The 15,562-nt window shown below is 39.8% G+C and overlaps 1 protein-coding gene across 2 annotated transcripts in view; it reads right to left on the bottom strand.

The window, feature by feature from the left end:
* The window catches only part of gabra1 (gamma-aminobutyric acid type A receptor subunit alpha1), a 30,966-nt gene extending 16,105 nt beyond the window's left edge, over window positions 1-14,861 (bottom strand). Inside the window, exons 1-8 of one of the 2 annotated variants that reach the window (XM_068330941.1) lie at window positions 14,626-14,861; window positions 12,459-12,561; window positions 9,195-9,301; window positions 8,188-8,255; window positions 6,267-6,487; window positions 2,560-2,642; window positions 766-909; window positions 13-165 (exon numbers count right to left, since the gene is read on the bottom strand). In XM_068330941.1, coding sequence (XP_068187042.1) covers window positions 13-165; window positions 766-909; window positions 2,560-2,642; window positions 6,267-6,487; window positions 8,188-8,255; window positions 9,195-9,301; window positions 12,459-12,538 — 856 coding nt within the window. In that variant the 5' untranslated portion in view covers window positions 12,539-12,561; window positions 14,626-14,861. The remainder of the gene's footprint in view (window positions 1-12; window positions 166-765; window positions 910-2,559; window positions 2,643-6,266; window positions 6,488-8,187; window positions 8,256-9,194; window positions 9,302-12,458; window positions 12,562-14,625) is intronic. The other variant, XM_068330943.1, reaches the window with a different exon arrangement.
* Between the last annotated feature and the right edge of the window lie 701 nt (window positions 14,862-15,562).

Here is a 15,562-nt window from a genome sequence, read left to right as displayed (position 1 = left end):
AAGACAACTCACCAAAGACAGTCCTTGCAGGGACAGATTCTCTATTGAGCCAGAAAGACACCTGGGATAGAATGACTGTCATGATGCAAGGTAAATATGTCTGGATCACAAAGTACCCAATTTTCCTCTTCAGGTGGAAGTGAGTTGTCATCACAACATACTCTCCTGTGGTCAGTAAATGAAAGATACTAAAGTTAAAAATGAATTCAAATACATGTATTTACCCATCCTTGTATTTTTGTTATTTTTTAAAATATTTTTACATAGTTTGTTACATTGTACCCTGGGGTTTCATTTCATTAGTGTACAAGGGCCAAAAAAGAAAAGAAAAAATCACACAAAAAATAGCACTGGGGTTTAATATGTTTATACAAAAATGTTGACTATATACTGTGTGCATATATATATATATATATATATATATATATATATATATATATATATATATATATATATATATATATATATATATACATAGAGAGAGAGAGAGAAAGAGAGAGAGACAGAGAGAGAGAGAGAGAGAGCGAGAGCGAGAGAGAGAGATTTTGATTTTTAAAATCATGTTTATTCATAAAGGTCAAACTACAAAATACATCACGTTGACACAAAATCCAAAAGAAATTCATGTAAAGAAGATTTTCAATAGTACTGTGTGTTTTCTGAACAAATAAACATCTAACCTTTTAACATTTATCAAACTAAAAAAGATGGACAAAATTAAGAAAAAAAACCAAGAGAGAGAGACCATATATAACTGAAACCTACCTGTGCTGGACTGGACCACACCAGAATCCACACTCTGCCCCATTAGATCATACTGGTTTAAACGGGATCCATCCTCTGCCACCACCACAGATTGAGCAGCCCCTCTGGTCCACACATAGACAACCTCTGCTCGAGTGTAAGCATCTGACAAGGATGGACAGAGTTAAAACGTATTTCAATTGCTACTGGTGTGCCAAGTGTTGCAATGAATATTCTTATTCTATTATTATTATTATTATTATTATTACCATAGAGCTGCTGGTGTAGAGGGTTATCGACAAATCCCATTCATATACTCATATACCACTCGCGGCAGTGGCTCAGTGGTAAGGGGCGGCAGTGGCTCAGTGGTAAAGCGGGCGGTAGAGTGGGTCGTCCTATGATTTAAGATCGGCGGTTCGATTCCCGCTCCCGCCCCCCCCAAAATACCCGGAGGTGAGCTGACAGTGGGAGGTGTCAGCTCATCTCCGGAGCACTGCCGAGGCACCCTTGAGCAAGGTGCCGTCCCCTTTACAAATTGCTCATTTGAGGCGCACCAAGAAGGAGCTGCCTGCCACTCTACCTCCCCTGCATGCCTACAGGCCCCTTTGTGTGTGTGTGTGTGATACAGGGGCCTGTACTCACAAATATATATGTATGCATGCGTTTGTAATCAGTAGCTAGAGTGTGCGTTCTTAATTTCCCTTCGGGGATCAAACCAGTATATAAAATTTAAAAAATATATATATATACTTCATATTGTTGCCTGACATTGTCACATTTTGTCTCATACTGTTCCCTCTTAGCTAGTTCAGTCTATGCTCATCTAAATTCTGCCTGTCTAGTCTCATTTCTTTTCCAGACATATCATCCTATTCTTTCACCTTGGTAGGGTAATGTACTTATTGCAAGTTTTATCTCATGTTTTTCTTTCTTTTATCAAAGGTCAGGTTCTGTATCTTATGAAATTTTGCGATTTTAACATGAGACATGATGATTAGTGACACCATGTTATGTCAGTCCTAAACTTTGAAGAAAGCAGACAAATAAGATCCCAACAGGACAAAATGACCTTAAAACAGCCAAGTCAGTCTTTTATTTCCTCTAGCCAACCGACATGTCAAAGCTGCAGAGTGACTAGCTCACTGCAGAGGAAAAGATGGCTCGCTGCAGACTGCAGCATAAGGAGGAGGGCTCACCATTGAAATATTTAGGGAGCGTGTCCAAGTTAAGGAGGTTGAGACACGATCATTTCCCTCACACTGTGCAGCTGTCTAAAGCCCAGCTGATAGTGTGACATTCACTCCTCTATCTGTCTCACTGATGCTGCATCTTTTCTTCATTGCTCATCCTTTATCTCATCCTTTTTTTGCTTTGCTCCCCTTTCCCTTTGTCTCTAATTATCTGTTGTGAAAACAACAGAGAATTAGACGGACTGCCATCAGTCTCTTGTTATTTGTAGTCAATGATGCAGAGTAGTAGTAGCTGTCAACAGTGAGCAGCTGGCGTGATGTTCTGGAAATATTACAGAGAGCACTGCTATGAATAAACACAGGTCTGCAAGCTGCATGACTGCCAAGGTCTTGCAGGACCAGGCAGGGTTGAACAGTGGGACAGAGGGCTATGGCAGACAGTTCCTCTGGGAAAACAGCTGTTACAACGCTGCCATCCCTTGCCAGGAATTGACTCTGGAGTTACACTTTCAGTTAAGAGAAATAGTGATAGTGTGTAAAAGAGTCATGTGTCCGTTTGCTTGGTGTGTTCATATGGAATTATGCACATGTAAGTAAAATTGAGCACACAGGGGCCACTTACAGCTGCCAAACTTCAGTGGACATGCATGGGCATCCATTGGGAAATCTTCCAGGTGCATGGGACATTCTGCCCTGACTGTAAGCCTAGAGACATCCACAAAGACATGGGCAATGAATAGGAAAGCAGAAAGGAAAATATGACAAACTCAGCATATAATAAGCCAAGAAGCAAGGAAAGAGATAGCAGCACTAGAGGAGTTAGAAAAGGAATAGAATAATTAAGCTATGAGAATGACATCTCAGTGAGGTACTGGGAACATGCTGAAAACTTATTTCTAGAATCTCCGTCCCAATCACTTTGAAACTACAGATAATTTTCTGTCAGACAACAGAAAATCCGGTTCTTTTAGCTGTGTATTTTTGTTTTCTGGCAGTTTGGTGAAAATAGAATTTCAGGTCAAGCATGACACGTAGAACTCACATCCATGCCTCATTTCACTCATTTGTGACCGTAATATGACCCCTACTTATGGATTATGCTTGCACTTTCTTTGTTAACCTTCTATTTCACTGGAAGTTACTGAGTTTCCATGACTTCTAAACTCAGCTCAGCTGGTCATGCACCTTTTTCTTCATACGTGTGACTGTCAGGTATTGGTAAATCAGAATAGAATTAAATTATTTTATTTGACCTGGTGATCACTACAATGGAAAAAGGACAGACATCAATGAATATCAATGTGCAAAACAGCTTATAAATATTTAAATAAAATTTCTGAGGAGCAAAAAGTAAATTCATAAAAACAAAAAATGGGAATTTGGTAGAGTAGGGATGGTAGAGCATGGAATTTTTTTTTTTTTTCAGAATTGGAATCAGAAAGTAATTTATCATGAAACACTTCAGTGTTACATAATGTTGTATTATGCAGTATTCAGTTTGATTACAGATAAGAACTATACAAGTAATGCCGTACTGCAAAACAAGTCTTACTACAACGTGAGTAGTATTATATGGGTGACTATGTTATATATTTTTAAAAAAGGTAATACAATTATAAATTATATATTGTGTTGACAATATCAATCTCAACCAAGCATTTACTGACATGTCCACAACAATATCTTAAAGTAGTCTCTGGAAATAAAATTCTTGTATCACAGGCTCCCTCATATAATGCTTAAAAAGGTAGTAGACATACAGAAAAACAAGTACAAAAACATAGGCCTACATTTTTGTATTAATAGAATAAGAGCAAAAGTAAAATGAAATAAAATTAAAATAAATAAATAGATGTGCAAGTTAACAATATTGCAGGTGCGGAACATTCTACAATGTGCTGTTGAGTCTTGTGCCTTAAGGGATGAAGCCATCTCTATGAGGAAATGGATGATGCGTACCAATGGCCAGACAGACGCAGGTGGAAAAGTTTACAGCTGGCATCTTTTGCGAGCTTGGAAGAGTCTTTTCTACACTGCCTATGTTGAGGTCCTCTATGGAGGCCAGCCATTGCCCTAGTGATATGTTGAGCAAATTTCACACCCTCTGTAGAGCTTTTCAGTTAGGGAAATGAAGAATGTGTGGTGATTCTAAGTCACTGATGTGAACCCCAAGGAACCAGAAGCTGCTAACTTCATTTTAGTCTTGTTGATGAACTGTTGATTAAGAAGATGATGTTCCTCTGTCTGTCTCTTCGTATAATCCACAACACCCAAAGCACACATAGAATGACCTGTTTTCTGGGAGCAATGAAGACATTCCCTCAGCTTTGCTAGTCTTCTCTTCCAGTCTGCAAGGTTTTATTCCTTTATGTTCCATTTTCTAGCTGTACTGGTAGGTGTTCTTGATATCAGCCACATTCTCTATCTGACGGTGGTACATGCCATACATGTACCGCCACATACTGTACATGGCATGTACCACCACATGTACCAGGCTTGTACCTCCATGTTATCTGCTCCTGATCTTTGTCTCTCTCATAAAGTTTCTGCTGCCTGAGGCATTCACTGAGCAGTTCATCTTTGGGGGCCATCTTCTTGGTGTACTCCTGGATGTTCAATGTTTCATACTGGACAGTGGATCTGATGTTCACTAGTCCTAGGCCTCCCTCTTTCAGCTTATTGTACAGCCTCAAGGTGCTGGATTTGGGTTGAAATCCTCTATGCATGGTGAGCAACATTCCTGTCTTGATATATGTGGCTTCTATGTCCTCCTTTGGCCACCTCATGACACAAATGGGGTATCTGATGACTGGCAGTTTGTACATGTAGATACATTTGAATTTGTTCTTATCATTCAGCTGACTTCTCAAGACTTGCCTTACTCTCATGGAGGTATTTGGTTATGGTTCTCATGATTTCCATTAGCCTGTCGGATTCTAATGTATATGGAGCTGTCCTAAATGTCACCTATCTTGCCCTCTGGTAGGTCTATCCCTTCTGATCATTTTGCTCCTCTTTTATTTCATGGACCTCATCTACTTTATCATCCAGTGATTGAACATTAGCGAGAAGAATACAGTTTCCATGTTTCCTCTGCTCAACTAGGACTCTGTTCCATGACTGTATTCTGATGTACAAAATTTGGTCTTTATCATATTGTGTGATAGGTGACCTTGTTGACAGAGTACATGTGTGTGAATGAGAGGAACCCAAGTGGACGAGTGAGGTTACAGGGAGAAGAGATCAAGAAGGTGGAGGATTTTAAGTACTTAGGCTCAACAGTCCAGAGCAATGGAGAGTGTGGAAAAGAGGTGAAGAAGCGTGTACAGGCAGGATGGAATGGATGGAGGAAGGTTTCAGGTGTGATGTGTGATAGAAGAGTTTCAGCTAAAATGAAAGGAAAGGTGTACAAAACTGTGGTGAGACCAGCGATGTTGTTTGGTCTAGAGACAGTGTCACTGAAGAAAAGACAGGAGACAGAGCTGGAGGTAGCAGAGATGAAGATGCTGAGGTTCTCTCTGGGAGTGACCAAGGAGGATAGGATCAGGAATGAGTACATCAGAGGGACAGCACATGTTAGAGGTTTTGGAGATAAAGTGAGAGAGGCCAGACTGAGATGGTTTGGACATGTCCAGAGGAGAGATAGTGAATATATTGGTAGACGGATGTTGAGTTTTGAACTGCCAGGCAGGAGGCCTAGAGGAAGACCAAAGAGGAGGTTTATGGATGTAGTGAGAGAGGACATGAAGGTAGTTGGTGTGAGAGAAGAGGATTCAAAGGACAGGGTTAGATGGAGGAAATTGATTCGCTGTGGCGACCCCTGAAGGGAAAAGCCGAAAGGAAAAGAAGAAGGTGACCTTGTTGAAAGTTGAAAATTATAAGAATTACATTAAAACTGTTTCCATAATTCATTATGAGTCAATCTTCTACCATTCAGTATCATAAATACTCAGGATTATATCGAACATGTTAATAATTCCATAGCTGAAAATGATTCACAACAAATGCACTCAGGTTTTTTTCTGTATTTGTCAGATGTTTGAGGAAGTTACTCAGAAACTTATGTTACATAAGCCTGGGAGCTACAGGTTATTTTAAAGTTGAAATCAACTGAAATATGAAATATGTCATCTTTTTGATTTCTCAGATATAACACTGATAACACAGACATTGATTCACACTCTGCCCTGATGATTAAACATAATGTGCTCTGGAATTAAAAGCTCTATGCTTTTCTTGAAGCTCAAGTGCATGCATGATTGTTATGTGACTAAAATTCTTTGGAGCACCAGTGAACTATAACCAGCTCAGTGGAACATGATGTCTGACCTCATAGTATAGAGCAGTGTGCCTTCCTCTGTAATTCGCAGAAGCTTGTTTGGCATTGTCATGTTGTGAGCCACCGACTTTTTGCCATTGTGGAAGAAGGTATCTGGGGTCCAGATCTTGCTGGCCATCAGGTTGTTGAGACGCAGAACAGCCATGGGTCCTTTAAACTTTAGCCTTTCATCCTTCCAGCTCTGTCTGAAGAACACATCAATGGTGTACTCCTACAGGTTGAGGTAGATGAAAAATAAGTCAAATAAGAATCACACATAAAGTTATACAGTATCAAAATAGAGTAAAACCCAAACCCTGAAGATATTTTCTTATTATCTACTTATTTCAGCTCAAGTGCAGGAAAGGAGTAGTCTCACATTTCTTATTTTTTATGTTTCACCTGTCATTATGACTTTGTTACTGTGGTCTTGGCTGAGTTTCTGCTGCTGTCTCATCTTAAAGGCTTTGGCAAACATACAAAAGATTAAGTGTATGGGTTCTGCCTGGTATCTGTGTAAAGTATATGTGGTTGCCTTTTAAAATTTTCATAAATTGTATTTACAGAATTAGTAAATGGTCAGTTTCAATGCATTGCAGTAATGCTGTGCAAATGGCGAGTCACTTGCTATGACACTGTAAGGTAAGTGCCTCAATGTTTAATGTCTTTAACTTGAGGGCAATTTCTTTTCTCTGTAACCTGTCACACAAACATGAAGCACTGGACAATAAATTTAGAGGAAATTTTATTTTTGAAGATAGCTATTGAGTTTTCCTGAGAGCAGACATTATTATATCCAAATGGTTGCCCCACAGAGTAAAAGGAATCCTGTAAAAACCACAGCTCATCTTGTTTTTCATTCTCACTGACATTTTTGTTTCCATCCAGCCTGTGAAAATAATTAGTATGAACTGAAAGAATGCTTGAAGGTAGTAGATGAAGATCTAAAAAGGCCGGAGATAGAGAAAATGTTGGTTAGCATTCCTCCTGGCTTAAACACAGCAGCAAGATAGTCCTGGGCTGTATGTCAGCCAGCGCAATTAACTGAAGTTGTGTCAAATGGAGTACACACAGGCCATGTACATTAAATAGGGTTTCTTTCCAAGTGGTAAAGGAGAGCCAACTAGACATCTGGATGAAATTAATTGGTCTCCAGTGCACAATGCAAAGGTATAATGCTCATATTTGTATAGCCTATGATTAATATTGGAGGAAACTGTCGAAAATGTGTTTTTTTTATGTTATGTTCTATTTGCTTTAATTCTGATATTTTTTATATGTAGTCATGTCACCACACCACATATTTTCAACCTTTCAAATCACAGAAACTGATTGTGTTGCAAAAACTTACAAGAACATACTTATCAATATAGTCAGCATAGTTCAAGACAGCCATAATTATGATCCATCCATTCATTCATCCATCCTTTTGTAGCTGAGATTATGATTATCTTGTCCACAGCCACATATCTGCCTTAAGGGGTCAAGGACTGCTGGAACCTATCTCATCTGATTATTGGCGAAAGGCGGGGTAAACTCCAAATGAGACGTTAACTTAACATGGGGTATGATTATTTTATGTATTCAATTTTATGTGTTTAGTTGCATTTCTTTCTTACCCTTTGACAAATCTTTGTCAAATGTATTACTGGAAATACTTGCGCGTACAAGCCAAACAAAATATTTTGAATGTTACAGAACAAATAACCTGTTCAGGTTAACAGCTCACAACATATTTTGACATTCATGTAAAAATCCCACATCATCATATTAATTAAAAGGTCATGAATTTATATTAAATACAATTAACACATAAAACTGAATTATCAAATTATTAAATATCTCACAGCTTGGGAATTAGGCGAAGTGAGGAATAGATGAAGGGGGATGTGAAGAAACCAGTGACATTTACAGTGACAAAAAAAGACTTACCATGTCATGGTCCGAAACTGGCCCAATACTAGTCACGAAAATGTCAGTCTTGACTTCAGTTACACGCTCTGTTGAAGCAGGAAATTGCCAGAGTGAGTGACTATCGGTGGCTTTCATTAGCAACTAACTGCCTGTTAATATAAGACCACCTTGCTATTGTGTCTGATCCTTGCAATGTCTTCTACATGATTCCAGCACACATGTTGAAAGAAAACACCTTCACAACTTTGGAAGTTACTGAAAATGCTGGTAGTGAGAGCATTTACTTGAGAGCAATTTGGTATTGTAATAAATTTGTGAACTTCTGCATTAATGAAAATGTGTCATCACATAATCCTGTGAGTCAGAATGGGTCTTATGAGATTAAATTACAATGGGGTGGAAAAATCCAGATTTACACATGTGAGAATTTATCCCTCCTTATTGTGAAGATGAAACACGAAAGCATGACTTGTGAATGATGCTATTAACGACCTACAAATTCTTCTCCTCTGCTGCTGAACTTCTACGAGGATTGTTTTTATCAGTCCTTCTTTCTGATGCCTGCTACATTACACTATACAATTCTGCATTACACTATACAATTCTTACATTAGCTCCCCCACTTTTTGTCTTTTACCCCCTTTCTTCCTGTCTTGTTTTTTAGGGGGTTTGGCTTTTTATCTTTCTGTCATTTTGTTTCTCATTAAAAATGGACAGCTCATAATAGTGCAAAGATGAGCCCACAATGGGGTGTCATTCACAGTATGCTCCATCAAAAGTGATTTCCTTAAGAGAGTTCACTGCAGGAGGTGAACAGTGATCATCCAAATGACAATGAACTGACGCTGATAGAAAAGCTACCTCTTTAAGACTTAGTTGGAGTTGGACAATAAGTATGTGCTGGAGTAATTTCAATGATACATGTATAATATTTATAATAATCACATACACAAATAAAAAGTATCCAAGATATACCTCAAGTGACAAGTGTGACAAATTGCATTCAATGACTTGGGCATACTGACCTCCCAGTCCCGGCCTGAGGCGATTGTCATAACCATCCAGAAGGCTGTCTAAGATCTTAGTGAACACTGTAGTGTTATCTTTCTGTTCATCTGTCATGCCGTTGGGACTGTGAACGCAAAGGGAAAAAAATGAAGTTGTCACAATGAGAGTCCACCATCAAAACTGCCAAAAACCAAGCAAAACACTCTGAATATGAGTCAAATAAGACAAAACCGGAGAATCTGCTCTGTAGTAGGCCAGAATGAAATTGTGAGTCACAGTGAGAACCGTTGCTTAGAGGTGGACAAGAAAGGAAAGCATCCCATGAGACCAACTATATTAATGTATCTATACTAAAAACGGTATGATTGTATGTGTTATTGTCATTGGGATGAAAACCTGGATGAGCAGAGCCCTGCTAAGTGAGCACACACACACACAGACACACACCCCTTTTCAAAGAAAAAAACAGAAATAATATTCCATTATTTATACCTTAATACAGTCTTTCGGACCACAAAGCCCTGCTGAATGTGCTGTTTGCACATGAAACAAAATGCTTAGAGCGATGCTGGAAACCGTCACAATCAGTAATTGTGAGAGCAGAATTTGCAGCATCTCCACTCATAAATATTTCAACACATAAACAAGAATGCAGCCTCTAATTGCTTTTGGTATCATGAAGGCACAATGTGACAGGAAAGTATGCGCATGCATGTGTTTGCATATATAAATAAATGCATATAGACATAGGGTCTGTCTACGCATGGAAGCCTGTATCCACACTCATACGAATGTTTGCATGTGTGTTCTGATGAGAATCACACAAAAGTCTCAAATTATTCATGTTGATAAGCAGTCGTCACCAATAGTTTTTGTAAAAATATCGCCTGAAAGATTTCATGAAAAATAAACATTAAGTGCAGCTGAAACTAGTTCTGCTGGTGGAACGGCTGCAAAGAGAGGGAGGGGTCATCAAGATTAGTTAGCAGGGCCCAGCAATAGGAGTGAGAAAAGGTGGGAGATGTGGAGTGTGGAAAAAGATGTGAGGAAAGTTGTAAAGAAAAGACTAAGAAAAGAAAAAAGATGGAAATGAAAAGCATAACAGAAAGATTCAAACCAGAATGCACTAGGATGAAAGAAAAGGTTCGGGCACTGCAAAATAACACTCAGGAGCAGCATTTAAGTGAGACACAACTGCGGGATCTCATCCCTACTGCACTGAATGAGAGCAGCCAAATAATTAGATAAGTAAGGCTCCATGCCACAAGCAGGGCTGAATTGAAGAGTTAAGGCACGTGCTATCAATATCCCTAATATTGTCCCATATATCTTCCCCCAAAAAGTATGCTGTGAAAATCATGCCTTACTTGAAAGCTAGTTGCAGAATAATACAACATGTTTTCATTTTGTTCATTATTGGTGTGTGCCAATATAAAAAAAAAAAAAGTGGAAATGTGAGTACTTTGTCATCCCTTGATTAATGTTTTTAGATGCGCTACCTTTTGGGAGTTTATTCCTATTTTTGATAATACAACATATTTCTCTTTGAAAAAAATAAAAGAACAACCTGGAGAGAAAAGGGTGCTCTGGAAGCATACACATGTTTATCAACCAGAGGCCACTTCCTCATAAAATATTGTACACCATCCCCATCTACAGGTCATCTGAACAGCAGCAGTGCTGAAGCCCACATGAATCCCACCAGTGTTCCTCTTATCGTGTCCGTATGTCCACTTTTGTATTCTTCCCACCTGTCTCATCACTCAAATATTTCATTATATGACAATTTTGTGTGCTAAAAAGATCCCTTTATAGTCCTGATTATCATGTCTTATTCAAAATTCCCCAAGCTGCGTATGTGTGAGTCATTCTGTTTTCAACTTCAAAACGAGACTCAAGTACAGTAAATCTTAGGGTGATAATTGCTTTGCAGTTTGCAGTGACAGCTCCTCACAAAGAGATCAGTACATTTCTCTAATGCTCCCAACATTCAGCCCATCAAACTCACTAAATTAGGTTGTCCCCTCAATAGTGGTAGGTCTCAAACTTAAGTTACAGCTACAATTAATCTTTTAGATTAAGTCAGTGCAAAAAAAAAAAAAAAAAAAGACACACTGCAGTGCATCATATATTTAAAACAGGACATTTTCCATTCATGCACAGCATGTCCTTGGGGCATGTAAAATGATGCACTGTGTGGATGTAGTGTTTTGTTTTTTTTGTAGACATCTCCACAGAGAAAAGAAAGCTGGACCATCTAAAACCATCACATTCAAACAACACTCCAGTGACAATGCTGCTGAATTATTAAACTGTTCAAAAGATAGCTTCAGTCTCCATGAAAAAAAATAAATTGTAAAGTAATTACAATTATCCTCCACAAATGCCTTTTGTTAGTAACTGTAATGTTTATCTGGTCTGCAGGTTTATTTATTGCAGAGCATAATGTCACATTGATCTGTAAGCCAGAGAGTGGAATTATAATATTATGTTTTGTTGCATACTACACATATGACCATGCAACATCTGAACCGTGTGTATATTCATTATCATGACACTGGACCTCATCACTGTCATCACTTACATTCACTCAATGCTTCTTATTAGTTGACAAATTTATGCCACGCACCTAACAAACACCATATAGTTGAGGGAGAACACAGATGTCAGTGCCATGACGCCAATGAGTCAGAAACAACAATAACACTCTATTTGCATGGCTTGTGACTATCTTGGTCCACGCCTTCTATCTCCTCATTACCTCAACATATTAACATGCATAAAAGGTGTTCCATGGGGACGCCCCAGTTTCAACCACAAAGAATATGCTTGATAAGAGTTTAACCCCATAATCAAAGCTATAGTCAAGACAACAGAATACCATCCCAGTTGATGGATCAATGGCTGCTCCCAAAGCTGGATGACTGCCTAATATTCTGACATTTATACTAGCCACTCGCCCATTTGGCAAGAACTGAGGTGGCATTCAAGGTAATCGTCTTTTTTAAGAAAACTGCATTCAATGTTTTCCCAATTCAGTGTGATGATTATAGTTTGACCTCTCAATGCCTTTTTGTGCACAATTTTCAGTAATATCTTGGTCAAATAGATTATATTTGTCTTGCATGTTGTCCGTGCCTTAAAATAAAAACCACATAAACAGTATACATGCAGGCATGATATGCAGATTATCACAGGCAATCAACTATTTTAAAGAATCAAACATTTTAACACAAAAAGACATATGTGTCTTGCATTTGCAAGTTAAATGTTTTTCTTACCTTTTCCCAGCAAGTACGCAGCTGGTGACAAGTAGGCAAGCCCACAGACACAGAAAGGCCATCCTGCTCTGTCCACACATAGCTGCAGAATGAGGACCTTTCACTATTGGAGGTCAAAGAGAGAGTGGACATCATTACCAACTGATTTGAGCCAATGTCTACCATCAATCCCAGGAGGTCATCAACAAACATGCCGATCAACAGTCAATATGAACATGGAGCCTGTGAGGGAGACCTTGTTCCTATATAAGTGCTTTTTTACAATTTGGTCCTGCTTCTGAATAACTGACAGGTTCACTCACAGGGCTTGGTTCCAACCAAATGGACCTGCCAGACGTATTGGGCCATTACATGTCACTTAACACACGCAGTTTATTGTACATAATCACTCTGAAAAATCTGTCCCTTCAACAGAAACACATTCTGAGTCTTAAGCGACAGCTGAGGTGGCTGATTAGCATTGTGACCGTCGTGGCGCGTCTGTAGCGCGTCTGTAGCGCGTCTGTAGCGCGTCTGTAGCGCGTACTGATTAGGAATAAATAACAAGGCAACGCATCATCGACCGCACAACACCCTGTGTGAGCTCGTAGCACCTGTGTACACCCGCCTCTAATATCCTGAAATGAGAAATGCGGTGGTACTGCGATATCAAACTACCCCCCTCGCCCCCCCTCCCAAAATATAAGAATATTTGCGGCTCAATCATGAAGGTATGATGTCAACCAGGTCATAAAGTCTGCAAGCAATTAGCTTGTCCTCGGATTCACGTTCCATTTTTGGCACAGGCTTGATCAGTGCGTCCATGAGAGGACATCGTTTCTAATGAGAAAGCCCAAATCCTTCATTTCACAAAGAACCACAAAATCCTGCTAGAGAGAAGAAAAAAAAACAACAACAGCTCATCTCGAGTACAATAGCGTTGAGCTACTTGATGGTGATGTACTAAAGTGTACCGTTCACGAACGGGAGTCTATGGCATCCGATGCTCTATTAAAAATCAAATTTAAAAAAAAAAATCAAATAAATCCCTTGATTGACAAGGATTTGACCGAGCGGGGATGATGCAGATTAACGAATGGAGGAGAAAATCCCGCACAAGCACACTTCGCAAGTTATTCAGAGATGTCACTCTGCCCTGCGATATGCGATGGGCTATGTGAACATATTTCAGCCAGATAGGAATTTAATATGCAACTGGCATCCCTGTAAGACCCAGTCTAAATACATGCCTGGCCATCCAATTCGTGCGTGGCGGAGTAATTAAGCAAATGTGCGTAGATGCTGTTTTATTCGGAGCGCTGCTCGCAGGACTGAAGCAGAGTCCTCCGTGACACATATCACACGGTTCTCGTTTGCCTTAAAATGATCTAAAATTTTTTTTTTTTTTTTAAAAAAGAGGTTCCAAATTTCGACGACAGTCTCCCCTTTACCCAAAATAAAACTCGTCTGGTATTCAAGCAGCGTCAGGGAACACAAACCTTCCCATTCTAAAACCGACTGATACTCCCTCCTCTCTTTCTATCTGAAACGGGAGCGATATGGAGGAAATCACTTACAGCAGATGACTCGGGGTATATTCGGTGTCCACTGGCTATATCCTCAAACTTTTGAGAATATCTTTTCTAACCTGGCCGGATGAAAATAAATCCTCTGTGGTCTCAGATCTGACGATTTTAGCTTGAGGCTGGAGAAACGGCTGCTAACGATATGCGCAGGTCTGTCTCACTGTTCATTGGTGATGCTGTGGTGAGTAGAACTCTCTCAGTCCGTCAGCAACAAAATATCTTCCGCCAAACTAACGCATCTCGTCCGTATTGTAAGGTTCCCATCAAAAATAAGCAGCTCATTAGTCGTGGCTGTAAATAAAGCACACGGCAAGGGACGGCATTTACATTTAAAATAGGCTGTACCAACCTGACATTAAGTCCCGACCCTTATATACGCAGCGCAGTTTTTACTGCTGTCGCCCTAATCTCTTTTCTAGTGGCTGCTAAATAAAAATCCTCTTACATTTTCAGCTGGAATGACTTGTTCTCTCCCTATTCTGTCTTACTGACTGACTCCAACGTGAACATTTCCAAGAGAATAAAATTGACATATATCAAAAGCGCGACCAAGGCAGCTATGGAATGTTAAATACGAGAGCTGACCGGCAGTAAGTACTTACGATGAAGAAGAAAATAAACATCAGTGGATTACATGGCTCGGGTACGCGCGCAAGGAAAGGACACCTCCAAAATATAAAAAAATGATATTGAGCTCGCACTGATGAGACAAGGTTCTTTGTGAGTGTTAGAAAAAAAAAAAACTCACCGTCTCCTAAATGACTGCGTTTCGCATCGAGATAACAACACACTGTTTCTGTTTACAGCCGAATATTCTGCTGCTACGCGCACCCCTCAAGACTGAGCTCAGAACGACAAGGAGCGCCGAGCTGCGTTGCAAGGGAGGAAAAAAAAAAAAATCGGGCTGATGATGCCCGGCGTATATTTATGTAGTCATCTGCGTATTTCCAGTTAAACTACAAGTCAGAGGGCATTTTTACCGCCACCGACTACATCAGGAGGCATGTCAGGAAATCAGGGACATTCTCAGTTTATTGTCTTTTCAGTGTAATTCGTAGTCGTACAATAAAGACAAGCTGTTGCAGTTGGAAGACGCTTGATTGAGCAGAAACTTATTTTGCCCTCAGTTTTGACTGTGGGTTTAAACACACCAAGCAGAGCAGAGCGAACCGGCAGAATAGTCACGTCAGTCTCGTCTGCAGTGCAACGTTTCTTGACTGTGTGTGTGTGTGTGTGTGTGTGTGTGTGTGTGCGTGTCTGAGGGAGACAGAGACGCAATTAAATAAAGCAATATATCAATATGCCTCGGATCAGTAACTTATTCCCTCTTCATAACCTGATGCTGCAGATGCACTCGCTCTATTCCTTAAGGGAAAAAAAAAACCCGCTGTTACAAAGCAGGTGAGATCTCACTCCAAACTGCTCGTCTTCGCTCGGAGCCATTCGCCACCTCCTGCATGTGACTCCATTCGCATCTACGCGCGCGTGCACCTGCAAGCATACATAACCAACACGTGTCCGCGTGCGAGTTGGGTTGTC

This window comes from Antennarius striatus, chromosome 13, assembly GCF_040054535.1.
Source record: "Antennarius striatus isolate MH-2024 chromosome 13, ASM4005453v1, whole genome shotgun sequence".
NCBI classification, from domain to species: domain Eukaryota; kingdom Metazoa; phylum Chordata; class Actinopteri; order Lophiiformes; family Antennariidae; genus Antennarius; species Antennarius striatus.
Note: the sequence above shows the minus strand (reverse complement) of the source record. Positions and strands in the feature narration are given on the sequence as shown.